Consider the following 24,537-nt stretch of genomic DNA (forward strand, 5'->3'; position numbering starts at 1 on the left):
CGTAAGTCTCCGCATATTGCAAACCAGCATGAGTTGAGTTGATATTCTAGCGCAGAAGGCGCCGCACGCGAGCATATTCTTATGTCAGGCCATGGAGCTTGAATTCATGCAGCGTGGCTTGTTGTCACTTGACCACCGTGTACATAGCCCTGGGACATGTCTCTACAGTATGTGTTCTCCTGAATATGCCTTTAGCCAGCTCTTGATACCCTTGCGACCATGAGCGAAGGAGATATGAAGATGATGAAGGTCTGCGTGCTTGAAAATGTCGATCAGCAGGGCTTGTGTATTATTCGTCTGCTGCGCCGACTCCTGCCAAGCGGTGATGAATGTATCCCGGCTCGCTGGCTCCACCGAGTCAATGCGGAGTGCGGAGTATCTACGGAGTATCTACTCGGTAATTCCTATGGGTATTCACAAGGGTTTGCCTTGTCAGCCATAGAAAAGCAATTATATCAGGTTCTTGTTGTCTTTGCGGCTGTCGCCCCGTTGGATTTATTCTTTCTCCGTACTGAGGTGGTATCTGAGAAGACGAAATAGGATAAAGTACGCCGTAGTACAATGATCTACGCCAAGTGCTTGGTATGCGCCCCCAGTCAATCATCACCTTGAATATTGGATTGAACTATTTGAATGGAAATACCGAGTTTCTTGGCTTGATACAATGTGAGTCTCTAGGAAAAACGGAGCACTATTATCTCATGTTCTCATAGCTGTGGATCTGGATGCGTAAGTGCCATACTAATCAACTCGGTCAGTTACTGTTAGATGACGTCGTTGAGTGGCTCTCAGTAAAGTGCGGTCCTGGGCACTAGGGACTCCTGTCTCGCACTCTAAAGAGCAGGGTACCTACTTCATTCATGAGTAGTGCTCGTGTCTAATGATAACAAGCGCAGGAGAGAGCTCTGTATCGGAGTACATCCTGTCCACTGAGTATGTCTGCCAAGTGTTCTAGTCCTGGCGCAGAACCAACCGATCAATAAGAGTCAGTCATCCACATTATTGCCTCAATCAAAAGGAATTACGATGGCGATTGCCAAGCAGAGAGGCCTGACGTCGCAGTTCCCCAATCTATTTCACTCTCGGCACGTCTTTGCCGGGAGGCCAGCGACAGACTCGACTCCCAAGTCCCTAATATAAGGTAATCATATCCTAGTATTCTACCCTCTTCCGAGGAGATCCCGACACAACGCCCCGCACGACTTTGGGGGTATTAGTCTCATATTACTACTATCATTATCGTTCCTAACTTCCTCTCGTACAAAGTCTAACTCTGGGCTGTCTCTGTCTGGCCCAGTGACTTCCCTGTGGGTCAAACTTTGTCTCCTCTAGTCGTTGCTTAACTGACTGCCCTCTTAGGTACTTAATACAGCCATCCCACCCACCTTCCCCTCCCTTCGGCTTCCTTCAATCGACAACAATATCCAACTCTTCTTCTACTTTCAACACTTCCAAAACTCCAACCAGTCAATCCTATCCATCACAATGTCCAGATTCCGCTCGCAACGCAAGAAAAACGCCCGCTCCATCGCATCAGAGGACCCCTGGAGGGTCGATACCCCCTTCGGACCTCCACGGACATCCTCCTTCCCCGGTGGTGGCATTCGACGAATCCGCAACACACTTTCCAAGCTGTCACCCTCCGCTCGAGCAGAGAGGGAACTCCTGAAACAGAAGAGCCAATACAAAATCCCCCTGACGGAAAGGAATATCGACACTCTGGTCACCAACCAGCTCTTTTCGGATTCGTGTCGTCCAGAACGGCATACGGAGCTCCAAATATCCGCCTGGCTTGAGCGACTGGCATATTAATCATATTGACTTTGGAGTTTGGACCGATGGCACATTCTCTCTTCTGACCGAGAACTACCCCGCCCAGATCTTTCTTATCCGTCGACATCAAGTGCTGGTCTGGTTCGAGCACCGTCAGCTCAATCTGAAATGGCTCAATAAACGCACAACGATTGTTATCCTGTCGAGTTGCACTGGAAACGAGTCACTTTCATCGCTTTCTCTTGGCGTCAACGTCATCACGCGAGATGCCGCGCCAAGTATGCAAGTTGATGCCGCCTGCCGCGGCGCAACAGCGAGGAAACCTGGGCAGCTTGAGGAGCGATTAAGAAATGTGCTTCAACATACAACGCCCGGGTGGTCTAGTGGTATGATTCTCGCTTAGGGATAAACCCAAGCATATCTGCGAGAGGTCCCGCGTTCGATCCGCGGCTCGGGCCGTTTCTTTTTTTTTCCTTTCCCTCTCTCCCTTATGCCATAGCAAGCACGTGTCTTCTTTGCGTCTTGTTCGATGGTGAAAATTTCTTTTGTGATAGATACCCTCTGTTTAGAATCCGTGTTTTCGACGGTTATTCTTGGCTTAGTATGGAGCTTTGGTGATTTTGCCTGAGTAACAAAAGCAGCTTCTGGGCTGTTCCTCATGAATGATAATGGCAGTCGATTCACCTCTAGTTTAGTGAGAATCAAGAGCTTTTCTGCGCTTTCTCATTCTTCGAGTTCCAGAAGCTGGTTGGGTTAGATACTTGAGTACTTTAGTCTCCTGCAGGATGCCCCTCGTTGCTGTGCTTCATACCTCGGTCCATATATATTTACTTCTCCGCCTGCGTGTGTCCCCCGCAGCAACAACAACCATGACTACAGCTCCCACCAGTCTTTTACCACCGCAACCGACACTCGTCCCGCCTATGTTAGGCGAATGGAGAACCAGCCCGAGCATGATCTCTATTACACGCTAGTATTGCGGTTCTCAAATAATTAGAGCACCGGACCATAGGCACTTCTAGTGAGGGGGGTCTCTCAAGCAGATAAGATAGCAAGCAACGGAATGCTGCGACCAAAGAAGGTCGCTATAATAGGTAAACTGACTTCCTCCACACCAATAGAATCAGAGATTCTATCTGAGATTTGCAAGTTCACTGAAAAACTCTCTGTCTAATAGGCGCCGGTCCGTCCGGCCTCGTTACGGCCAAAACACTCCTCCACCATTTTCCGGAGGGCACATTCACCCCAAGCGTCTTCGAAAAACGCCACGAGATAGGTGGCCTGTGGCCTGTTCATTGCAATGGCAGAATTTCTAACTCTGGCCGTGAACGCGTTTCAAAAGATCATGACGCAGCTGGACCAGTGAACCCGTCCATGCGGACGAATCTCAGTCGCTTCACCGTGTCCTTCTCCGATCTGGCCTGGGAGTCGGTGCTTGGGTGTGTCGATGTGCCTTTGTTCCCACAGGCGTGGCAAGTGGGCAGGTACCTTGAGACCTATGCGGAGCGGTACCTATCTGCCGAGGTGGTCAGGTCGGGGTGTGAGGTTGTGCGTACGGTTCGGGAGGTGGCGGGTGGCCGGCCGCGATGGACCGTGCAGTGGGTGCAGAGGAGGTATTTGTTCTGATCTCTCGCTAATTGCATGGCTGATATGGTGAAACAGCGGAGATGATACCGAGCAACACGCAGTGCAGACCGAATACTTTGATTTCCTGGTCGTTGCTTCGGGGTACTTCTCTCGTCCATATACCCCGGACATCCCTGGACTTCCTGCCTTCGCCGACAGAACTGTCCACAGCTCTGCGCTACGCAGCATTGAAGATTTGAATGCACTTGTTGAGAAGGCCTCTGGTGGAGGAAAGTTAGTTGTCGTAGGGGGAAGTATGTCGGGCGTCGAGGCAGCTTCCTCTCTTGCCCTTCACGTTTCCTCATTGAGGTATGCGCCGGGGTCGCCGATGCAAACAAGTGGCTTCCCTGAAGTCCATCACATATGCAGCCGGCCTTTCTGGACGGTGCCGACCTATATACCGCATGAACAGAGGGACAATGCAACTGGCACGGAGACGGTATCCCTGCTCCCGCTTGACTTGGCTATGTATGATTTGGCTCGGCGGCCACCAGGACCGGTTGAGTATGGCTTTGGCCCTGTCTCGGCAACGCAAGTTGCCAAAGTGAACGATTATTTCCGATCCATTTTGGGGGCAGACTATACAAACATCGGCCCTGGCGATATTGGGTTACAGGGTGGCAAAGAGGAAACTATTCGACCTTCCTGGGTAGCTATAGGGAATGATTATGCAGAGTTCGTCCGGTCGAAAGCAATCAAAACAGCCATCGGCCGTGTTGCCGCTGTGCATGCTTCCTCATCTGGTCGGGCAAAAGTCGACATTGAGCTACTTGGGACAGAGAGTATGCCGCTCGATGATGTTGCAGCGATTGTCCTGGCTACGGGATTTACTCCGTTTCCTTCACTGGCTTTTCTCCCTGAAGACGTTCTCTCTGCGTTGGAGTTTTCACCCGATGACTCCTTCTTCCCGCTGATCCTGGATGGAAAGGGCACTACTAACGCCGACATCCCTGACCTGGGCTTTGTCGGCTTCTACAGAGGACCGTACTGGGGCGTAATGGAGATGCAGGCCCGAAGCCTTGCGCAGACCTGGGCTCGAGCCGACACAGAGCATGGAATCCAATTTTCAGCGAAAGAGCTGGAGAGCAGAGCACAGGAAAGACAGAGTGTCCGTGAATTTCGGAATGCGGATCCCAACCTTCACCGAGGACAGTTCCCAATGGGAGATTATACTGGGTTGATGGAGTCCTTTGCTCGGGACCTGGGGATAAGCCGTGCTCCTTTGCCGGAGCTCAATGAACGACCCGGCCCTGTCGTTCCGGCGCGGTATGCCCTGTGTGGACCAGGGACTGCCGATGTCCAGACGAGTTTGCAGGCTCTGCGAGAGAATCTTCGACCTAGAAGGAGAAGTGCGAGTTCGGCGGTGGCCATGGCGATCTTTCGAGCCCTTCACGGTAGCTGGAACTTCACTCGATCAGAACAAGATGGTGTATCATCCGGCATTTCTACATTCTTCCCGCGATATCCTTCCCCCCCCACTTACGAGAAAGAATACCTGTACGAGGAGAGTGGACAGAAGCTTGCAAGCTTTGTGTACCGGCTCGCAGCCAGTCCTCAGGATGCACAGATTACGGTCTGGTCCGTTCACAGAGCGCAGGATAAGACTGCTGTTGCCCTCTCGTATGGCCTAAGGATCCTGAACCAGGAGGGGCCAAGCAAGTTAAGTCAGGGAGAGTACACCATTCAAGCAACCGGCAGCGAGTGGACAGACGCGTCCGCAAACCATCATTGGAGCAGCAACCGCACATACGAATACGTGTTTCGATTCAATGGCGTAGCCATATCATCCTGGGAATATACTGTTCGCAGGCCACCGGACCGAACAGGATCACATGACGGCGTTGTCTTGAGTAGAACGCTATACAAACGTGTACAAAATACGTGACAGTCCACTGACCACCTCGATTCCGGTTAATAAGTGAATCGAAACGCAGGGTGGTCATCGCCCAGATTCTCCACTTCCTCCTGGGGCAGCTCCAGCCTCCATTCCCTTCTACCCGCATCCCTTAACCTGTTCTCCCTCACCAAGTAAGTCAGGAACAAGGCGCAAGCCGCTCCGCAAATCCAGGTCATCCCCAGACTCACGCCGTACCCGGTAGTATATCGTGGTGCCTCCTCCTTGAAGAAAATGTTACTGGCCACAAGCCCTCCGCAATTGCCAAACCCAATCTGCATTGCCGACGCAATGGACTGCTTGTAATGACCCGCCATGTTGTTACTCAGCCAGCCCATGAGGATCGGTTGCGTCAGGTACCCGCCGCCTGTGATGGCGAAGACGGCAAAGTAGCGCGCCCCGACGGGCACGGATGCCTGGCAGAGCAGTATGACATAGCCCATGGTCGCGATGAGACAGCCCGCCAAGGTGAACAGGTATCGGTGGCGGAGCCGGTCGCTGGCATAGGCGGCGGAGAGGGTGATGACCATGGCGACACAGTAGACGGGGATACTCATGACCTGGGCGCGGACGGCGGTCCATCCTAGCTGGTTGAGGATGGTGGGGGTAAAGAAGGAGACTGCGTAGCCGGTGTTGACAATGCCGAAGTACATGAGGGGTCTTCACCGTCGGTTATTGTCAGCGCTTTGTTCATCCAGGCATCGAAGACGGGAGGACATCTCACATACCCCAGGTAGATCTTTGGGTCTGAAAAGGCCCGTCGCAGCGACTTCTTATCCAGACGATCCATTCTCGCTTCACCTTGGTCTTCTGATAGACGGCGGAGGAGCAGCGCTCGCTCGTCCTCTGTCAGGAACGTGGCGGTCTCGGGCCAATCGACGACGATGAACTTGGCGATGACCGCGACGACAATGGTGGCGAGACCCTCGAGGATGAAGATCCAGCGCCAGCCACTGTACCCGGCCACGCCGTCCATGTTGTTGATGGCGTAAGCGAGTAGCTGACCAGCATCAGCAATCTGGTTGATCAAGAGAAGAAGGATGGATCTACCCCGCTCACTGCGCCAGCACAGATACTCGCACTGAAGAAGACGTTGAGTCGCCATTGAAGCTCGTGACGACGATAGTACATATTGATCAGGTAGACGGATCCTGATCCAGAAGTCAGCATCGTTGCTTGGAAATGGGGCCAAAAGAGAAAAAAATACCAGGCATAAAACCCGCCTCAAACACCCCAATCAGCACCCGACACACCACAAGTCCTCGAAAACTCTTCGTCACGCCTTGACAGACGGTCAAAATACCTACCACACCGTCAGCCACCACTCACCACCTCGTCAACCGCACAGAAGAAAGCAACAAACCCCAAGCAAACATGATCCCACTCAACCACCACGACGGCTTCATCTTCTTCAAGAGCATATTACTCGGCACCTCGAAGAGGATATACGGAATGAAAAACACAAACAGGGCGATGTTGTACTCGTGCCCGGTCATGCCCAGGTCCTTCTCCAGCCCCATCAACCGGGCATTCCCGATGTTGATGCGGTCCAGGAAGGCGAACATGAACAGGAGAGTGAGAATAGGGACGACGTGCAAGTCACATCTCCACAGGAGACGTTTCTCCGCTGCTTGATCGACTTCATTCGGCGGGGAGGAAGAGGACTTGATATCCTCGATGGCGGAGTGTGTGCAGTCGTCTTTTTCGTCCATGGTGCTAGTACCTCGTACAGGAAGACCAACTAGACTATAGCCCTACAAGAAAAGTACTACTACCATCCCATGAGATCGACGAGATATCTACCCTCTTTATAGACATTTCCCGGTAGCTCCAGGCTCGATGTATGCATATGCCGCACGCACACACCCCGCATATTGCGGATCTTTATCCTAGATTCCGCGGTGCGTTGCCGACTCATTGACTCAGTCACAGCAATTCCGCTCGCCAAGAGAGCAATGCTCGGACCACACAGCACTGCAGAACGAAGGAGTTTCTCAAAGGAGTGATTGAGTTCGAGGTGACTTTGACTTGACAGCATAGTTGGTGCTGGACATTCCTACCAGCACGGCAGCAAATTTAAAACTAGACCAATCATGATGTAATGATAACACCTGCTGGTCAAGCAACGAGCAACTGAATCGGGAATGAACGGTGTCAGAAGCCAGCCAGGCGAGGATTGTTAGTACAAGTTGTAGGATGGACTTTGCCCGACTAGATCGGGGGTAGGGATTCAAACGCAATATATACCTTGCATCAAACCCATGGTGACGAATTGGTGATCTACATCGGAACCTGTGTACGGAGGAGTATTTCAGTTCCATTTGAGAAGCAGTGTGGTACTTGTGTCTTGTGGAAAGTTGTAACCTCTCCACGACCCCAGCTTCCCCAGATACCGATCCCAGATCCAAAGTGCGGAGAGATTCCACTGCGGGGATGGATCCACCGCATATCCACTGTCATTTGTGCTGCAGGGCGGAATGGGGTTCCGCTCAAGCTCGATTTGAGAAAGTATTGGGTACTAGAGGTAGTTTTGGAAATTGCTTACTTTCTCGGAGTGAACTACTAGACCCCCGAGCGACGACTCATAGGTTCATTCAAGACTTGGTTGAACTGGTGCTATGGAGCGAGTTCCCTTCCAGAGCTCTATCCGTTCAACATCCGAATTGTGGAGAGGGCGAGGGTCAGCGAACCACCTGACTCTGTGCCTGGGAAGAGCTGACGAGGCGTGGATGGGAGCTTCCATGAGGGAGCATGAGTCAGTTGTCATGGCTTGGTCCAACAGTTGCCGCGACAAATTAAGTTGGTTGTCCATTGTCAGCACTTCATCCATGATGACCAGTACCGTAGGCCAGCCCTAACTACGTATGATTCATACAGAAAGCGACGAAACTCAACATATTTACTCAGACATGTAAGGGAAGTTATCAATACCAGATTGACCACATATAAATATTAGCTGGATACAGCAAGGTCATAATCTCAACGCCACTCGGGCACTGCAGCGGCAGACATCTACCGTCTAGCCTCGAGGTTTTCAATAGTCACCGCATCACCCTTCTCACTGGTCTGGGTCTCGATATGTCTCTGCTTCTCTCCCATCATCATCTGCTCACCATTGGTGACATGGTTGGCGCCGCCGAAGAGAGCGTCGATCTCCTCAAGGGGGACTTGCTTGGTCTCAGGAATAAAAAACCAGACAAAGACGGCAAGCAGGAAGTTGATCCCCGCGAACATGTAGAACGCGTAGAATCCGCAGTTCTTCAGGAAAACGGGGAAGAATTGTTGCACAATGGCGTTGGCGACGTTCTGAGTCTGCGAGGCCATACCTACGGCCTGGGCACGAACATTCATGGAGAACACTTCAGATGTCCAAATCCACACGGTAGCACCCCAAGAGGGTTTGTCTGAGACAGAAATGTTAGTCATGGTCGAGTACTGACCGATTCATGATAACTTACAGAAGAAGATGAATAGGAATAGTAAGAACACGATGGATATGCCGACGGGTTCTGTCTTCACCCCGTGCGGCGATGGTGTTTCGGTTTCAACAGCGGCGACAATGATCATACAGAGACCCATGCCGATACCACCGAGAATCAGGAGGAACTTGCGTCCGAAGCGATCGATGATCCACACGGCGTTCAGGGTGAAAATGATACCGAAGGTGGCGTTGAGGGCGTTGATGAGAGCGATCTTTCCGGCACTGGGGAACACCTTCTGGTAGATCTTCGTCGAGTACGAGTTCAAAGAACCTTGTCCAGTGACCTGTTGACCGGCGTTGATGACGAGGGCCAGAGCCATACGCTTGCGGAGGGACTTGTCCTTCCAGAGCGCACTGTAGTTGCTGGAGATGGCTTCCTTTTCGTACTCGAGGGCCTCACGGATTCTCAAGATTTCCTCCTCAACTTCCTCTTCAGTCTCGCGGACTCGGCGCAGAGCGGCGCGGGCCTTCTCAACGTTGTCGCCTCGCTGGAGGAACCTGATACCATTGTCAGTTATTGAAGCCGTATTGAGATTTTGCATCAGCTTACCATCGTGGAGAGCCGGGGATTGTTGGCAGAAGAGCCAGGATCAGGCTGGGAACGAGCAGTTGGAATATGACAACCATCTTCCAGTCCCACTCGCCCAGTTTCTCCTTGTGCTCTGTGCAACCGTAGTTGACCCAGAAGCAAATGAAAGATCCAACGGAGTAGAACATTTGCCAAAAGGTCATGATCTTTCCACGAATCTCCGGTGGTGCCAGCTCACCAATATAGATAGGACCGGCGGCTTCACAAATGTACTCGATTAGCGAAAGACAAAATACACATCATTGGAGAAGAATACTCACTCAACGCAATACCCTGTCCGATACCGATGATGCAGCGACCAGCAAGGAAGCATCCAATGCTACCACGTGGGGACCATGCCTGCATGAATGTGGATGCAATAACGAGGACACAACCAACGGCCATTCCGATCTTACGGCCGAGGTAATCAGCAATGGGACCACCCAAGAAGAAACCACCGAAGATGGCGCCCACGGTGTAGGCCGTGTTGACTGCGCCAATCGTGTTGTCATCTGGGTCATTAAAGTATTTGACCCAGTTCTTGGAACCCTGTACGGAGTTGTAGACGGACGCATCGTAACCATAGAGAACCATGCATGCTGCTGCAACGAGAGAGACGAACCTAAAGTGTTGCCGTCAATCGATCGTCCGTTTCGTTGCAGCCGTCGGGAACAGGACTCACCAGTTATAGCCTCTCTTGGAGAGGATTTTGGCCATCATCTTGACGGATGATTCGTGTAACACGACTTTGTATAGAACAGAAAAGGAGATGATAGAAGCATACACCAGGTGCCCAATCGCAGAGTCTTCCGTCCCTGTCAGCCAAGCGCTAGGCTGTCGTAGGGTCTTGTCCTGTTGTACACGACGAAGATGCTAAAAGACAAGGCTCTGCCCAAAGGTCCCAAGAGACAGATATATAGGCCCCTTGAGAGATCGAGGAGAGATAGTGTCCGAGGCGATAGAAACGAGCAAGAGCCAGGCTCAGTCAGCCCACTATATTAGACCATGGGACACTCAAGCCCATGGCTGCATCCCCGTGAACACTAGAGAAAAAGCACCAGTGAACAGTCCAATCAGCATCGAAGAACTTGTCTCTCCCCAGTGGCGCTACTGTCCTAACGCATGCTTCAACGATGTCTAGCTCTCACCTCCAGGTTTCTAAGTGGTGGGGTATCTGGGGTGGACCGGACGACGGGGGAGTGTGACTGTGTGAGAGACTGAAGCTCACTACGGAGTACTCTGATCTAGCCCGGTGCCAGTACCGTGTGGCCATGGTAGAACCCCGGACGGGGATTTGAGGAAATTCTGGCCCGTTGATAAAGCATGGGCTAACATTTCCACGAATTGGGGACGGGCTGGGTCAGGAGCGATGGGGAAAACCGAGTCCACCAATGGAAACGACTGCACTAGGCCCAAGAATCAAGTTCTTTTCTCCATAGACAAAGCGACGAGGGGGAGAAAGGTTAAAAACCAAAGCCATGTGTTCGCTTACGATGAAAATCCGGGGGATGATGATGATAATGAGGATGATAGTGGAGGAACCAGTCGGAGTCTGTTGGTGGACGTGGAGGGACAGACGACTCGACGACTGACAGGATGAACTTCGATCGGTGTAACAGTCCAAAAGTCAACTCGACAAGCTTTAACACATTTAGGCAATTTTACTCTTGGCTGATTGGCCAAGATTCATTTGCCCCATCCAGCTTGCTCGAAAATCGTTGAAATTTCCAGGCTGACCGCAATATGCACTAACTACTCCGTAGATAGGTGGTGAGCTGTGTCTGGCTTGAACAATAGAATATGGGCCTTGGAATCTGGGGTTCCAGGCCAGCTTCCTACTCCCTTCGATTGAGTCTTAGTTTATACCGAGTTTTATGACTTGACACCATATCATCATTGTTCGGAAAGACGGTTTTTCGGCACATAACATTAACGCAAGACAGCCATAAGATTTGAAGATCGATACAATGACCTGTGGGATACCGGCATGCTAAACTTTGAATAGTACTGCCCTTCATAACCAAAGCTCGAAGGTTTGGAACAAAAAAGTGGGATAAAACAATGTGATAGGATGATTATTCAAAAGGCAAATGGTCGAGAAAAATCTCAACCCGTTGTGACTTTTTGACAAAAACTTGTGGGATGAAAGACGACTGACCCATCGTTGTTGATCTCGGTCCCCTCGCCACTGAAGAAGTCTGGTGGTGTCTTTGACTTTACCTCTCTGAAGTGCCTTCGGATACTTGCATTGGGCGCTGGAGGGAGGATTGGAATTTTATGAGCGGGTTGTATATCTTTCGCATGTTTGGTATCGAGTGACTCTATGTCGAAGACATCTTGAATTCTTCCGCGAGAGTCTCTCCGAAACACGCCGAGTTGATGCCATTTCCGCTTTAGGGTGAAGAAAGGCGACGTGGGATCACTGGCATCGTCCGCTCCAGTCTCGGTTTCCCTCTGCAATACTTCTAGCTTCGTTTTGAAGGAAAACCCAGGGAAGAGAGCCGGTATGGAGTCGACTTGGAAGACCGAGGAAGACCTTGATTTCGTGGCAGGACTTCGAGAAGTCTGAGAATTACATAGACCCCGATATATCCGGTATCGCCTCTGCACTCGTCTGCAGAAGCTGCGCAGCAGATACAGAAGAGCAGCTACCACAATAAAGCAGCCGAGCAACACGCAAACACTGTAGAAGGCTTGGCGTCCACTAACCTCCTGTTTTGAGCAGTGTTTCTCAATGACTGCAAGGTTTCTTTCTGGATAACATAGTGCACAGATCTCCTCTTTAGCGGGAGTTTTACCCTCTGACGCACAAGTCTTCTTCGAATCGAATCCTTCGCAAAAAGTGTCCACACATCTAGTGTGACGACTGTAGGAATTTTTCCGGACGGGGGCATCGTTATCGTGACGGTGAACGCGGCCATCTGAGCCACTCTCAAAGCCTAGGGTGTCTTCCGACTTCCGACTCTCAGTTCGTACCTTTCCACGTTGAATGACTGACATTAGGTGTTCAACAATTTCCTTGTACCTTTGTGATGCTGACTCCGAGTCCGATTCCGAAGCTGCCTCTGGTTGACCGTCCCAAATGTGGCTGCGACGTTCCCACTGCGGATCATTGTGCTCCAGGCAAAAATCGAGTAAAATGATTTCCCCAAGCGTTATGGGAGCTTCTGGAGTGTCATGAGGTCGCGTCAATAATCGCTTCCACTGTCGAATGCTTGCTTCTCGTCCCCCTGGGACCGTCAGGGTCACCGTCAAATTCAGAACTGATTGAGCCACATTCTCTGAGCTTCTCGTGTCTATTGAGATATTTTGGCCAGGTATTGCTCCTGCGTCAGTCCAATATAATGGCCCACTCAGGGAAACCGCATATCCTAGCTTATCGACTTCGGGATCCGAGAAGTTCAGCCCGCTAAAGGCGACTAGTCCCTGATTGCAATATTTGAGCTCATAGATTTCATTGCCAAGGGACTTGTCTGGTGTGGATGCCAGACTTTCTGTGCCGTTGACACAAGGCTCAAGGAAAGCGTAAAGGAGAGCGATAAGATGCTGTTGACAATACATTGGATTGAAGAAAAAAACTAGCCCAGACTGATGATACAAACTATCATAGCTGCATGCTCTCATGTCAATGACCAGAATCGAGAGGTGGCTCTTGAAGAGTCCGAGCTCGACTATACCGCATGGCTGAAGTCTTGCAAAGTCAGGAAGGAACAAGATGTCACTCAGGGAAGCTACACCTCATCTCTTCGACCACTTCAGTTGGCTATGCCAATCGGGTAGATAACAATGAAAGTAGCAAGGACCCTCGAGGGAGAAGATAAATCCAGTTTGTCTTGCATCTCGAATGTTCATGACGTCCCAGCTCCTGGATCATATGTCTTGTAGTAGAATGCTCCGGAGACAGACTTCTCACTGTTAAGAGATAAGTGACCGATCAAGTTCAGACTGAAGACCATGAGGTGTCGCTGCTCATATCTTTCTCTAGTCATTTGTAGTTCCTCACGGTGTCCTGTCTCTGTCCATTTCTGTGATCACTAATTTGGTAACATGAATCACGTGCTCTCGTGAATCAGTGACGCGGTGCCATCGCGGTATCTCACCAAGCCATCTTTTTGGCCTCACTTTAGTGTCATCTTGTCCTCATTAATCAAGTCTCCTATTCCTCACTTAGAAATTATCTATTTTATATCAAGACCTCACTGCTATTACCGTCACAACTGTTGCAATTCCGTTCCTCATGCCCCGCACTTATGGCAAAGCTAAACAGACGCGACTCTCTTTCGCTCCACTATTATCTTCGCCGCCAGATATTGACAGGAGCCCGAGAAGTCAGAATGAACGTCTAGCTACCCTACGATATGATCATCCCTCCTTACCTTCCCTCCGTCGAAGTCCACTACAACAGGGCGAATCCCTGATGCGCCGAGGGGAATCGTCTACCCCGCCAAAGAAAGTCTTATCAGAGGGAATGCCGTCCTCAGAGCCAGAACAAACCCCTCAGAGACCGAGAGAAGGTGGGTTCGGTATTCCTCACTCATCTATGCATCTGTCACTCATAGGGATTACGAAGACCAGTCGCGAACAAGATCACCTGTCAAAGACGCAATTGCTGTTGACGAGAGCAGCGACAGTGCTCTAAGGATTCTGCGCAGCGCGCGCAAAAATATGCGATTGCGATCGGGAAAGCGGAAGAGGTCTCCCTCCTTACCAAAGTCGTCAAAGTCTTCTGCAAATGAACGGCCGATTCAGGTTTCGGATCAGAGCGATGAGGACATGGTCATACAGCCCCGCCGAAGATTAAGACGTGGCACCGCCAACGTGCAGCCCATTGTGGTCGAAGAGGATTCTGAGGACTCCGATGAGCCTGTGCGCTCCTCACCAATCAAGAGACGCAAGCGAATTATCAACTCAGATCCCCCGAAAACTCCGCGGCGGCAATCACAGCAGGAGATGTTGGATCTCGAAGAGGATCTAGAGGACTTGCAGGACTCAGGTACGCCGCTACCTTGACGAAAGATACAATTTTTGGGATGACCTCCTTGCTAACTTTAGCCGTTCATGTAGTTGTCAAGAATACGCGGACCCGAGGACGTCTAGCCAATTCGGCAAGAGCTCAACGCCAACGTCATCTAGAAGCCCTAAGACGCCGAAGGGCTGGTGGAAAAGACCAGGACGAAGCGGAGCTGGAACAAGACTCAGGTGCTGAGCACTCGGATGAAGCTGACTCTGACGACGAGTCCGAGAGTGAAGCTGGAAGCCAAGTACGTCAGCCCCAGTTTCGCCGCCAGGAAGAGAGCGATGTCGAGTCATCTATTGCGGACAATGAAGACCTCGACCAATACGAGAACGATTTCGTATTAGAGGACGATGATGGCGAACTGGGAGTGCCATCCGCTTTAGAAGATATGCCGTTCGAGTTTTCTCGGCATGCTTACAAACAGTTGAAAGAATATTTCCAAGACGCTGTTGAGTGGATGGTAAACAACCAGATCAACCCTGCCTTCCCTCGTTCCGATCCGGTGTATGAAGTTGCGTTCACCAAACTTGAAGACGAGGTCAAAGGACGCACTGGTTCTCAGCTGGTATCTTCCGTCTGGAACGCCAAATTTCGCCGAGCACTCCTGGCAAGACCTCATGTCGAAATCACTCTTTACCCGATCACAGACAATCATCCTTGTGACGCGTGCAACAGGTCTAAGCATCCTGCTTCGTTCGATATGAAGCTATACGGCAAGGCTTATTCCTTGGAGACACTCGAACCATTGTCAGATGATGATAGCGATGAGGACGATGAGGAAGATGAGGAAGACGGCCCTGAAAGGGACAGAGACGGTTACAGCTTACCAGATGAGGACACGCGGTTCTACCTTGGACGGTTTGTCACCATTTACCTTTCTTATTCACATTTCCATGTTGACTCTTTGTTAGCCATTGCAAAAACAAAGCCTCGCTAGCCCACACTCTCACCCACTGGCGATTCCACCTTAACGAATGGGTTGTCGACTACCTCGAACGCATGGGTTACTTAGAGGACGACAAGGTTCTAGAGCGCAGCCATTGGAGTCATAAACGACAGGCCAGGTATGCTTCAGAGGTGATGGGCTCGATGGTCGACAGCGGCGAGGTCAAGAAACTCTGGCGTGACTTCCATATTACCCTGAAATCAGCGAGAGAGACAACCGTACGTTGAATTTTCCCCATGACTACGCGGTATATACTAATCTGCGTCCAGACAATCTTCTGACGCTCGCTCATCGATCCTACAGTCTTGTTGCTTTTACTAGCCCTGTTTTCCTCTGCACATACTTGATCAGCACAGCCATCGACAAACTTGACGAGGCACTCCTACATAACCTGCCATCTTTGACTCTTGAGAGATTCCTGAGTTGATTTTGCCTTTTGTTTCGCGATGATACCCATTACTCTTAGATCTGATTGAACGACCAACAGTTGCTTCAATATGTACTTAGGCAAGCGCTTAGCGGACGTACATCAAAATTCATGACTCGTGCACTAGGCTCATCCACGTTCCATTATCTAGCACCGTACATCAACAACCAAGAGAAATAGACATAACAAGAAATGAACATGAAAAATTTGTTATACAAGTACACATAGATCCGAAGAAGATGTTGGGGGGAAAAGGCGGATGGAATAGACCAAAGGCTCCGAATACAACAGGCGAAGGGAAAGGAGGACTTAAACCGTGACGAAAACGACGTAAAAAATTTTCTGTGATCGCGCCAGCCAAGTATGCAAACCAGCAGAAGAAAGGAATATGTGAAGAGAAAACCAGCTCCAACACCTTTCCAGAATCATGTTTTTTTTTTTTTTTGCACTGCGCCCATATTTAATCTCGAGAGGTTCTCTGTCGCTTCGCTTGGTGAGTTGAGTCAATTAGAGTACTAGCCGCGGTTGATTGCGAACTCAGCCCTGGCAGACCAACAATCATGAATCAAAGCGCAGGACCGAACAACAGGCGTCTCAGCTGGGTCATCGCAATTGTAGAGTCCAATACACCTGTTGTATCGTCACCGGTTGAGGTGTTCATTTATAGAGTAGGCTGGGCCTGCTTGTTCTCAGCCGGGAGAGCGCCGGGGGTGAGCATCTGTAGGAGTATCATTGTCAGCATGATCCGATGAAACACTCAAACAGCTCGTAAGCGCGCAAATGCAAAGATACAAGTCAGAATCGCGTGTGCCTCGCTTTCTTGGCAGAACAAGTCGACAAGTAAGAGTTTTCACGCCACCACCGATCTTCAGATAGCTGGATAGATCCCAAAGAACCGAGTCGAGACAATTCGGTGGAATGTTATAAGAGGGAAAAACGTCCGTCAACATACCTCGTTAGCACCCTTGATCATTCCCTGCTCACGCTCCATCTGGACGTACTGCTCCTCTTCGGCATAGGCAAGCGCCCATGGAACACCAAGGAGGAAAGCACTGGTGCTGAGAATCCAAAGCGCCTTTCCGCTGAAGGAGATGCTGGACTTTGTGAACGAGGTGAGTGTGGAAACGGTGGAGGAGATCTGGCGCCGGGCGGACGGGGGGACGATATCTTTCAGAGCGGCCACACGCTCGTACAAGGTCTCGGTTTCGAGATCGAGGTCGGATTCAACGGAGATTTCGGATTCTGGGATTGGATTGAATGGTTAGATATGTTGTTTCGAGGTCTTGCCAGTGTGAAAATGCATGTGGGCTATGTTTCCGGCTGAAGAATCATCCTCCGGCAATGGAGCGAGATGACCCTGGATGAAGGAGCGAGATGCAGGCGGGAAGCGCGGTATCCATATCGAACAGATGCTCATAGAGAATGAGCGTCCGGTGTTAACAGAGGTTACTCACCCGTGTCAGTGTAGTCTTCATCCTCATCGTCCGTGGCAAGAAGAACATTGTTCTTGCTGGGCATGGGCTTCTCTTGAGCAAAGTGCTCGTCCTCTACCTCGGTGAGCTTGACCATTGTGACGGTAATAAACTAAGTCGGTATGTGAAAGGTTGCGAGAAAGAAGTGGTCAAATGACTTTGTGACGGCTGGGAAATATGATGCTTAAGGTGACGGAGATTGTTGGAGGACGGCGGATTCGAAGTGGTCCGCTCCAACTTTTTTCCCGAACCAAACGACCCTAAAGCGGCAAGCAGCTCCAACGTGATTAGTACATGAGCCAACGGTTCAATGGAGTGCTTTTATGGACATTACGAACCGGTAGTATACTTACAGCCTCGGCAGAATTAGATATTGTACAAGTCGATTATTGATGTCATCCTTAGATACATATGGCACACCAAATCTCATGCAAAAATGGGGAGTGAAGAAAGTAAAAGCCGTCATCCACCCTCTATATAGTACACCCAGACCAGATCTTAAACCAGTGGGAATCCCTGAGCTGCGCTATGGCAGGATCATAAGAATCTATCTTCTTCCCAGCTTCCACCGTGCAATCCGTTCTTGAATTTCCTCCCATGGGAAAGGACGGAGTTTGTACCCTTCCAGTTCACCCTCCTGCAAGACCACCGTCGGAATACCGGTGCCCTGGCCCTTGTTCTGAACATGACCTCCGAATACATGCCTGGCCACGCGACGGAGGTCATCCACGGTCAGAGCCTCGATGCGGTCGCACATCTCCTTGACGCCGACCTTCCGGCCGTGTACCTGGACTTGACGGCCAAGGTCCTCTAATTCCACCATGCGGGATTCCAAGTTCATCAGCAGCGAGGAGCGAAGTTGGTTCTTCGCACGGTTGACCTCCTGGGGCTGCAAGGCGCTGTAGCCCGTGTCGAGAGTCAGTGCCTGCAGTTCGCGGCACATGACTTCAAGCATCTCGATCGTACGGGTGGGACTGCACGAGGCGGAGATACCAAAGATTCCGCTGTCTGTGTAGCTGTGGTTGAAAGCGATGCAACTTTCCACCCATCCGTGCTGGTTCAGAACATTTGTATAGAGACGAGAATACATGCCCTTGCCAGGACCGCCCGCGGAGAAAGACCCGCCGCCTCCGAGCAAAGTCTGAAGGGTAGCGAGGGCGTAGATGTCAGGGCTCGAGATAGGGAGAGCTTCAAAGGCGAGATGTATGTAGCTCAGCCTAGGAAGCATGGGGTTGGCTGGTGGAGGGATCGGGGGAAGTGAGAGGAATCCACCAGTGTAGTGAGAAGGTCGTGTCAAGTCCAACGATGAGGGCTGCACCAACGACGGATCAAGGGGTGCCACAGATCCAGGCTTCGACGCGGTGGTAGAGAGGTTCTTCAGGAAAGGAAGCCTGGAGAGGACAGACTGGGTTTTTGAAGTTGGAGTGGTGGAGGTCGTTGACGATGGCGTAAATTGAGGGACAGTCGGCACCTGTCCCTCCCGGGCGGCTGTCTCCGAATCCGACAGGGTCGTTTCGATTCCATTCCCGGATAATACGGGGCCTTTGCTCGGATTTCTGGCCTTCATATCACCAAAGTATTGCTCTGTTAGCTTAACAGCCTCCTCGTGCGGCACACCGGCAAAGGCAACAACCATCCTGTCCGGATTGAAAAAGATCTCCCTGTATCTCTCGACAACCGCCTTATTAATCTCCTCCAATCTCTCACGAGGACAGAGTAGCGGGTTCCCTAATGTGTTATCCTTGTAGGCCGCCATGTGCACCAGCTCCGGCAGGATAAGCTCAGGCTTGGCCCAAATCTCATTGATCTCGTACTCTGCCGTCGCCAACTGCTGCAGCACTTCCTCATCAGTTATCAGAGGGTCGCGGATCGTCTCCGCCAGGAGCCCCAGGGTCGCGGGGACAGCCGAGTTGAAGCTGGCCGACTGGTACATCAACGACTCGCGGGACGAAGCGCACTGGATGTTCCCTCCCAGACTCTCGAGCGTCTCCAGCATCTCGTCGCTTGTTCGGGACTTGGTCGATTTAAAGGCTAGTCGGTCCATAATGTGGCTCACGCCTCGCAGGCTCTCGTCTTCGTACCGGGATCCCGCATCGACGTAGACGCCAACGCCGGCAAAGGGTCCGGGTAAGGATTCTGTAGCGACGCGGATCCCATTCGGCAATGTGGTAATCTGATCGAGCTCGGCAGGGTCCTATAAAGGGTGAGAATCACAATTAGTCTTAGACGACGGACTTCGCTGTTGGGGGAAAGCAATGCCCTGCAGCTCTTACCTTGGAGTCATTGAGCGTAGCAAAGCTTCTGGAGGCCGAACGAGGCACGCGAGCCAGAGGCTTCGCGGACTCAACGGCGCGCAAGACGGAGCGACGCATCTTCTCTCGCTAAGAGGACGTAATTTTGTTGGATACAATTAGAATCTATCTAATTGTTCGTTCTCCGCTCAGCGTGGCTTTACCAAGGTCTTTCGTAACGGCGGCGACGGCAAGGATTTGGGACCGGAGACTTGCCCCGATCGATGGCTTATCTAATCAATCACTCTGGCATACAACAACGATGATTATGATGAGAATGACCAGTATCTCGACTCAACATATTCTTCTCTGTGGGCGTTGAAGGGTTTTGCAAAGGATAGGGATTAGGAAAATTTTGTTCTCTTGGTCCAGAAGTGCGATATCACACCAGAAGCGATGAAAATCCGGTATTGCTTTCATTACATATTTCTGCGGCATGATGCTATGCATTTCAAGCTATCCATATCGTTCTTGTTACATACATGCGTTCCGTAGACTCATGAATGATAGCTACCCGATATGCTTCCCATACTTAACAAATTCCTCATCCTCCTTCAACCTCTCCAAATCATCATCCCTAAGACATACCATAAGAGCAATCTCACCATCCAACGCCTTGGGCATAAGATACATCAAGCCCTCAACAGGCAGGAACCGCGGTCTGCGCACACACTCAGGCGTGCTCAGTCCAAGATTAAAATCAAGCTCATAGCAATTGACCTTAGCCCAAGAACTAAGCATCATGTCCCTTGACGGGTCGATCGACGCCCCAAATGAGAAAATGCTCTTATCAGGGGTTCGAGCGAAACAAGTCGCCAGGGCACGGGTCTGATACGCCAAAGCTTCAGGATCGAGAGAGGACCGGAGCTGAGATGCGATCACGCCCAGCGGCTCCTCGACGAGTTCCTGAAGCGTGGAGCTGTTGTACGTCATATTTTGCAACAAGCCGGGGTATGTCTTTGGCACGCCCAAATAACTCCGTACGTCGACGGCGCGGCCGAATGTCAATTCGGCTCTGGAGCCTAGACGTGGAAGACGTACGCGGGCAACAGCTTGCCAGATGAAGGCGCTCAGGGCGTCGTCGGTTGAGACGAAGCCTGTGGTGGCGGTCTTTGTAGCATGGGACTTCAATTTGGCGAGATCGGTAGGTGAGAAACTGAAAAATGTCCAAGTGCATTTAGGTGGGTGAGGAGGTGGAGGAGGTCCTCGCTCGTCTGAGGGGTCATTGCAGGTAGTCTGAGCTGGGAGAGGCTTCAGAATATGCCGCGCAATCTCGGGACCTGGCTGGTAAGAGTCATCTAGCAGAGGAATAAGATTGTGTCTGGCAAGATTGACAGACGAAAGTTCCTGCTCGGAAAAAGGCTCATTGCGGCAGGCCTTTGACAGCAACCGCATAAGATGCCCCTGGCCCGTCATGTCCATTGCCATATGGTGACCGACAAAAGCCAGCAACAGACCACCAGTAATGAAAATCGCTTGCACGATGAAGACCGGATCCGAGTCGCTGGGCTCATCAGGGGGTGGGATGGTCTTGCGGGGCGCAACAACGCTCTCGTCCAGCATGCTGCTGGGGAAATGAGCCTGTCGAAGAGCGTCCATTGTTGGTATTGAAGGGTCATTTCTCAGATCTTTAACAACCAGTCGAGGAACTCTGTCCAACGGCTTAATCTTGAAGACGCCCGTGTTGCCTTCACTTGCACCCTCATTTACGATTTGACCGGCCACCCAGGGAAAGCTTGAAGATAGTCGTTCAAGGCCCCTTTTCAGTGTGTCGATGATTGCAGGGTGTGAGGAAGCATCCGCCACAGGATAACAGAGGCATATCTGGGTGTAGAGTTTTAGTAATGGCAGATTTGCGAGAATGTCCACGGCAAGGTCGTTGTGGTTGCATGTTGTAGTTGTTGTGCCTAGCATGGTGGATTGGATTGGATGGATTTCTGATAGATATATCCAATATTGGATTGCTGTTCATCCTGATGCACCTTGCATGGTCTTATAGAAGCTCCAATACCCCTGCCTCATTGTATCATGCATCTGTATGGAGTAGACAAAATTTGTTCTGGATGGATGAGCGAACATGAGTCATCCTCACTCATCAGATTTAGTACCTTTAGGCTCATCCTCCAAATGTGATTGATGATGATGATGACGATGATGATGATGATTATTTATTTTATTTATTTTGTTCTTATTTTATTTTATTTCTGCATTATTGTCTCTATGGTCTATTTCATTATCTTCTCGTGCGAGGTATCTATCAGGTTCCTCGAGCGGGCTCTGTCTATGGATGCTCAGCAGCCCAGTTCCTATACCAGTCCAGGCAACCAGCATTCGCAACACTCGCACCAATCTTGATATTCAGTCCGCAAAGGATCTGCTTCACCGCATTTTCGACCTTTTTGCCGTTGGATGTCACCGGAATTTCAGGACAAACATCCACTATACCCGGGACATGGCGAGGACTGAGCTCTTTGCGGATGGTGGCTTGAACCCGTGCCGCTAGGTCCGCAGGCATAGTTGTGGGCGTCTTGCCCTGCGAGGCGAGCTTCACAAATAGTACCACAGTCTCATCGGTATCGATGCCCTCTCGTCTGCGTCCTATGCACAAAGAATCTTCGATTTCCTCGGCAAAGTGTTTCAGGAGGATGTTGTAGATCTCTGCACTTCCAAATCGAACACCTGCCGGCTTCAGGACGCCATCGCTTCGACCAAGCATGTGCACCCCTCCGGTGTGTGGGTTTATCCGGACAAAGTCGCCATGATGCCAAATGCATGGGCCGAACACCTCAAAATAGCTCTTGCGGTACTTTTCCGCGCCAACTGGGCCCGGTGGCCAGAACATCACCGGTTGGGCGGGAAATGGTTTTGTACACACGAGATCACCAGGCTCATTCGTGGCGCTGATATCACTCCCAGAGTAGTCGTATGCCGACACCGCCATTCCGAGACAGCGGCATTGAATTTCGCCTTTGTAAACAGGTAAGATGGGGCAGCATGCACAGAACAGTGAGAGGATATCGGTACCGCCGGTGATGGAACCCAGCATAATATCAGGATGAATGGAAGAGTACACATATTCAAACGTAGAGGGTGCCAGAGGAGACCCAGTACTGAAAATAGCCTTCAGTGTTTGCAAAGTCACTGGCCGATGAGGGTGCTGTGTTGGTTTCAGTGAGGCCTGCTCTAAGATGGAAAGGTATTTTGCAGATGTCCCAAAATGTGTAATCCTCAATTCATCGATCAGACGCGGCATGGCCATCTCCCCGTTCCCTCCTTCTGGGTCCAAGGGTCGGAAGGGAGAACCGTCGTAGAGGATGATGGTGGCACCGCTGGCAAGACCAGACACCAACCAATGCCACATCATCCATGTCGTGGTCGTGAAGTAGAACAAGCGGTCTCCGGGACGAATATCGCAATGGAGCACGTGCTCCTTCTTGTGTTGCAGCAACGTTCCCAGCGCTCCATGGACAATGGGCTTGGGCGCACCAGTGGTGCCAGACGAGTAAAGTATGTAAACAGGGTGATCAGGATCCAAGCTTGCAAACTCAAGGACGGCTGATGCATTTGAAACAGAGGCCAAGAATGTCTCGTAGGTACACGCTTTTCCTTGGGTTGGCTTTACTTCATCGACGCTGAATTGATGCGACTTGACGGTCTCGAAGACTACCAGCAGCTGAAGCTCTGGCAGTTCAGGGACAATCTGACGAATCTTTTCATGGGTACTATGCACTTTGCCGTTATATAACGAGGCGTTATCGGCAAATAAAATCTTCGGTTCGATCTGTCTCAGGCGCTCCAGAACCGCGTGGACTCCTGTATCGGGGGACACGCCGGTCCAGAAGGCACCTATTGATGTCGTCGCCAGCATTGCAACAACCGTGTTAGCATGATTGCCGAGGAAGCCTGCCACGCGATCACCTGCTTGCAAGCCTGCCTCCTTGAGGGAATTGGCACACTTGCGAACACGCTCCCGCAGCTCTTTCCAGGAAACAAATTCTTTATCAGATTCTGTGGCAGAAATCACTGCGATGGTATCTTCAGCTGGTGAGCTTGCCGGGTACAGCAGGTTTTCCGCAAAGTTTAGTTTGCTTGCCTCGAAGAAGTGAGGCCTGGGAAAGAGTACTTTGTCAGAAAAAAGGACCTGGCTGAGATCAGTATTTCTGCTCCTTGATGATGCTCCAATCCTCTGAGGCCTATCAGGATACTTCAGAGTAGAGCTACTCACCCGCTCATACGGTTTGTGCGCTTTGACATTGGTATAGTGCCAAATCTCCTCCCAGAAATCGGAAGGCTTAGATATACTCCACTGCCAGAGATCATTGTAGTTCTGAAGAGAAAGTTGGTACTTTTGATTCAAGCGCTGCATGAAATCAAATATCTGGGTACTGTGCGGATCCGAGTGCCGCCATAGTTCTTTCGCCTCCATGGACGCCTCATGATGATGGGCAGATCCGTTGACCGTCATGCTTGCTTTCTTGCTGATAGACGAGAATGATTTTTCAGAACTCCAGTGATATATAGATAGACAAGAGAAAGGAAAAAGATTACGGCAAACCCTATCTGAGTGAGGAAGATCTTGTAGCGTGGCGGCCTTCCGTTTCCGTCGAGTACGACTGTACTCAGGGATGGCAGCCGACAACGCAGTCAAAACGGATCACTGATATGATTCCTTGAAATGGGAGGAAGAACTAAGATCTGCAATCTCAAAATTATACGATCAGACACTAGTCGACACGTTGAGCCAGTGATTGGGAAATCGCGGGGGCGGAAAAGATCGGATGGGAAGCGGGTAAGGGGAGAGTCTTCCGCCCCAATGTTGCTACTGTCCGCGGGCCATGGCTTTTTTACTGAGTATCGGTTAGTCCAGGTATTGTTCAAGAGGGGTGTCAATGGTAGATGTAGATAGTTCACAGGATAGACTAATATTGACAATAATTAGAGCATAATTCTCTAAGAACACACATGTGATAGCTACTGTGATAGCTACTGTGATAGCTACTGTGATAGCTACTGTTCAATCACAGCATGCACTATCTAGCTCT

The 24,537-nt window shown here is 50.8% G+C and overlaps 8 protein-coding genes across 8 annotated transcripts; 2 read left to right on the forward strand and 6 right to left on the reverse strand.

The window, feature by feature from the left end:
• Positions 1 to 1,485: 1,485 nt before the first annotated feature.
• CDV56_102785 (uncharacterized protein) lies at positions 1,486 to 5,284 on the forward strand (the record flags this gene model as incomplete). The annotated part of the gene is made up of 5 exons (XM_026756404.1): positions 1,486 to 1,750; positions 1,830 to 2,159; positions 2,951 to 3,386; positions 3,436 to 3,708; positions 3,769 to 5,284. 5 exons carry the CDS (start codon positions 1,486 to 1,488, stop codon positions 5,282 to 5,284), a joined length of 2,820 nt encoding a protein of 939 aa, XP_026614267.1.
• Positions 5,285 to 5,310: 26 nt separating this feature from the next.
• On the reverse strand, positions 5,311 to 7,005 carry CDV56_103247 (allantoate permease family MFS transporter; the record flags this gene model as incomplete). The annotated part of the gene is made up of 5 exons (XM_026756866.1): positions 5,311 to 5,953; positions 6,022 to 6,293; positions 6,353 to 6,444; positions 6,501 to 6,596; positions 6,657 to 7,005. The coding sequence occupies 5 exons, from the start codon at positions 7,003 to 7,005 to the stop codon at positions 5,311 to 5,313; spliced, it is 1,452 nt and encodes a 483-aa protein (XP_026614268.1).
• A 1,300-nt stretch (positions 7,006 to 8,305) lies between these two features.
• Positions 8,306 to 10,062, reverse strand: CDV56_103561 (putative MFS sugar transporter; the record flags this gene model as incomplete). Its single annotated transcript, XM_026757180.1, has 5 exons — positions 8,306 to 8,697; positions 8,752 to 9,272; positions 9,325 to 9,562; positions 9,624 to 9,964; positions 10,025 to 10,062. 5 exons carry the CDS (start codon positions 10,060 to 10,062, stop codon positions 8,306 to 8,308), a joined length of 1,530 nt encoding a protein of 509 aa, XP_026614269.1.
• Positions 10,063 to 14,007: 3,945 nt separating this feature from the next.
• On the forward strand, positions 14,008 to 15,586 carry CDV56_104133 (uncharacterized protein; the record flags this gene model as incomplete). The annotated part of the gene is made up of 4 exons (XM_026757752.1): positions 14,008 to 14,335; positions 14,407 to 15,217; positions 15,271 to 15,523; positions 15,575 to 15,586. 4 exons carry the CDS (start codon positions 14,008 to 14,010, stop codon positions 15,584 to 15,586), a joined length of 1,404 nt encoding a protein of 467 aa, XP_026614270.1.
• An 807-nt stretch (positions 15,587 to 16,393) lies between these two features.
• Positions 16,394 to 17,301, reverse strand: CDV56_104378 (mitochondrial import receptor subunit TOM22; the record flags this gene model as incomplete). Its single annotated transcript, XM_026757997.1, has 3 exons — positions 16,394 to 16,450; positions 16,685 to 16,974; positions 17,187 to 17,301. The coding sequence occupies 3 exons, from the start codon at positions 17,299 to 17,301 to the stop codon at positions 16,394 to 16,396; spliced, it is 462 nt and encodes a 153-aa protein (XP_026614271.1).
• A 450-nt stretch (positions 17,302 to 17,751) lies between these two features.
• Positions 17,752 to 19,576, reverse strand: CDV56_104503 (mitochondrial-processing protease subunit alpha; the record flags this gene model as incomplete). The annotated part of the gene is made up of 2 exons (XM_026758122.1): positions 17,752 to 19,398; positions 19,478 to 19,576. 2 exons carry the CDS (start codon positions 19,574 to 19,576, stop codon positions 17,752 to 17,754), a joined length of 1,746 nt encoding a protein of 581 aa, XP_026614272.1.
• A 429-nt stretch (positions 19,577 to 20,005) lies between these two features.
• CDV56_104691 (uncharacterized protein) lies at positions 20,006 to 21,409 on the reverse strand (the record flags this gene model as incomplete). The annotated part of the gene is made up of 1 exon (XM_026758310.1): positions 20,006 to 21,409. One exon carries the CDS (start codon positions 21,407 to 21,409, stop codon positions 20,006 to 20,008), a length of 1,404 nt encoding a protein of 467 aa, XP_026614273.1.
• A 367-nt stretch (positions 21,410 to 21,776) lies between these two features.
• On the reverse strand, positions 21,777 to 23,960 carry CDV56_104848 (acetoacetate--CoA ligase family protein; the record flags this gene model as incomplete). Its single annotated transcript, XM_026758467.1, has 1 exon — positions 21,777 to 23,960. The coding sequence occupies one exon, from the start codon at positions 23,958 to 23,960 to the stop codon at positions 21,777 to 21,779; it is 2,184 nt and encodes a 727-aa protein (XP_026614274.1).
• Positions 23,961 to 24,537: the final 577 nt, after the last annotated feature.

The sequence above is a fragment of the Aspergillus thermomutatus genome, assembly GCF_002237265.1.
Source record: "Aspergillus thermomutatus strain HMR AF 39 chromosome Unknown NODE_99, whole genome shotgun sequence".
Classification (NCBI taxonomy): Eukaryota; Fungi; Ascomycota; class Eurotiomycetes; order Eurotiales; family Aspergillaceae; genus Aspergillus; species Aspergillus thermomutatus.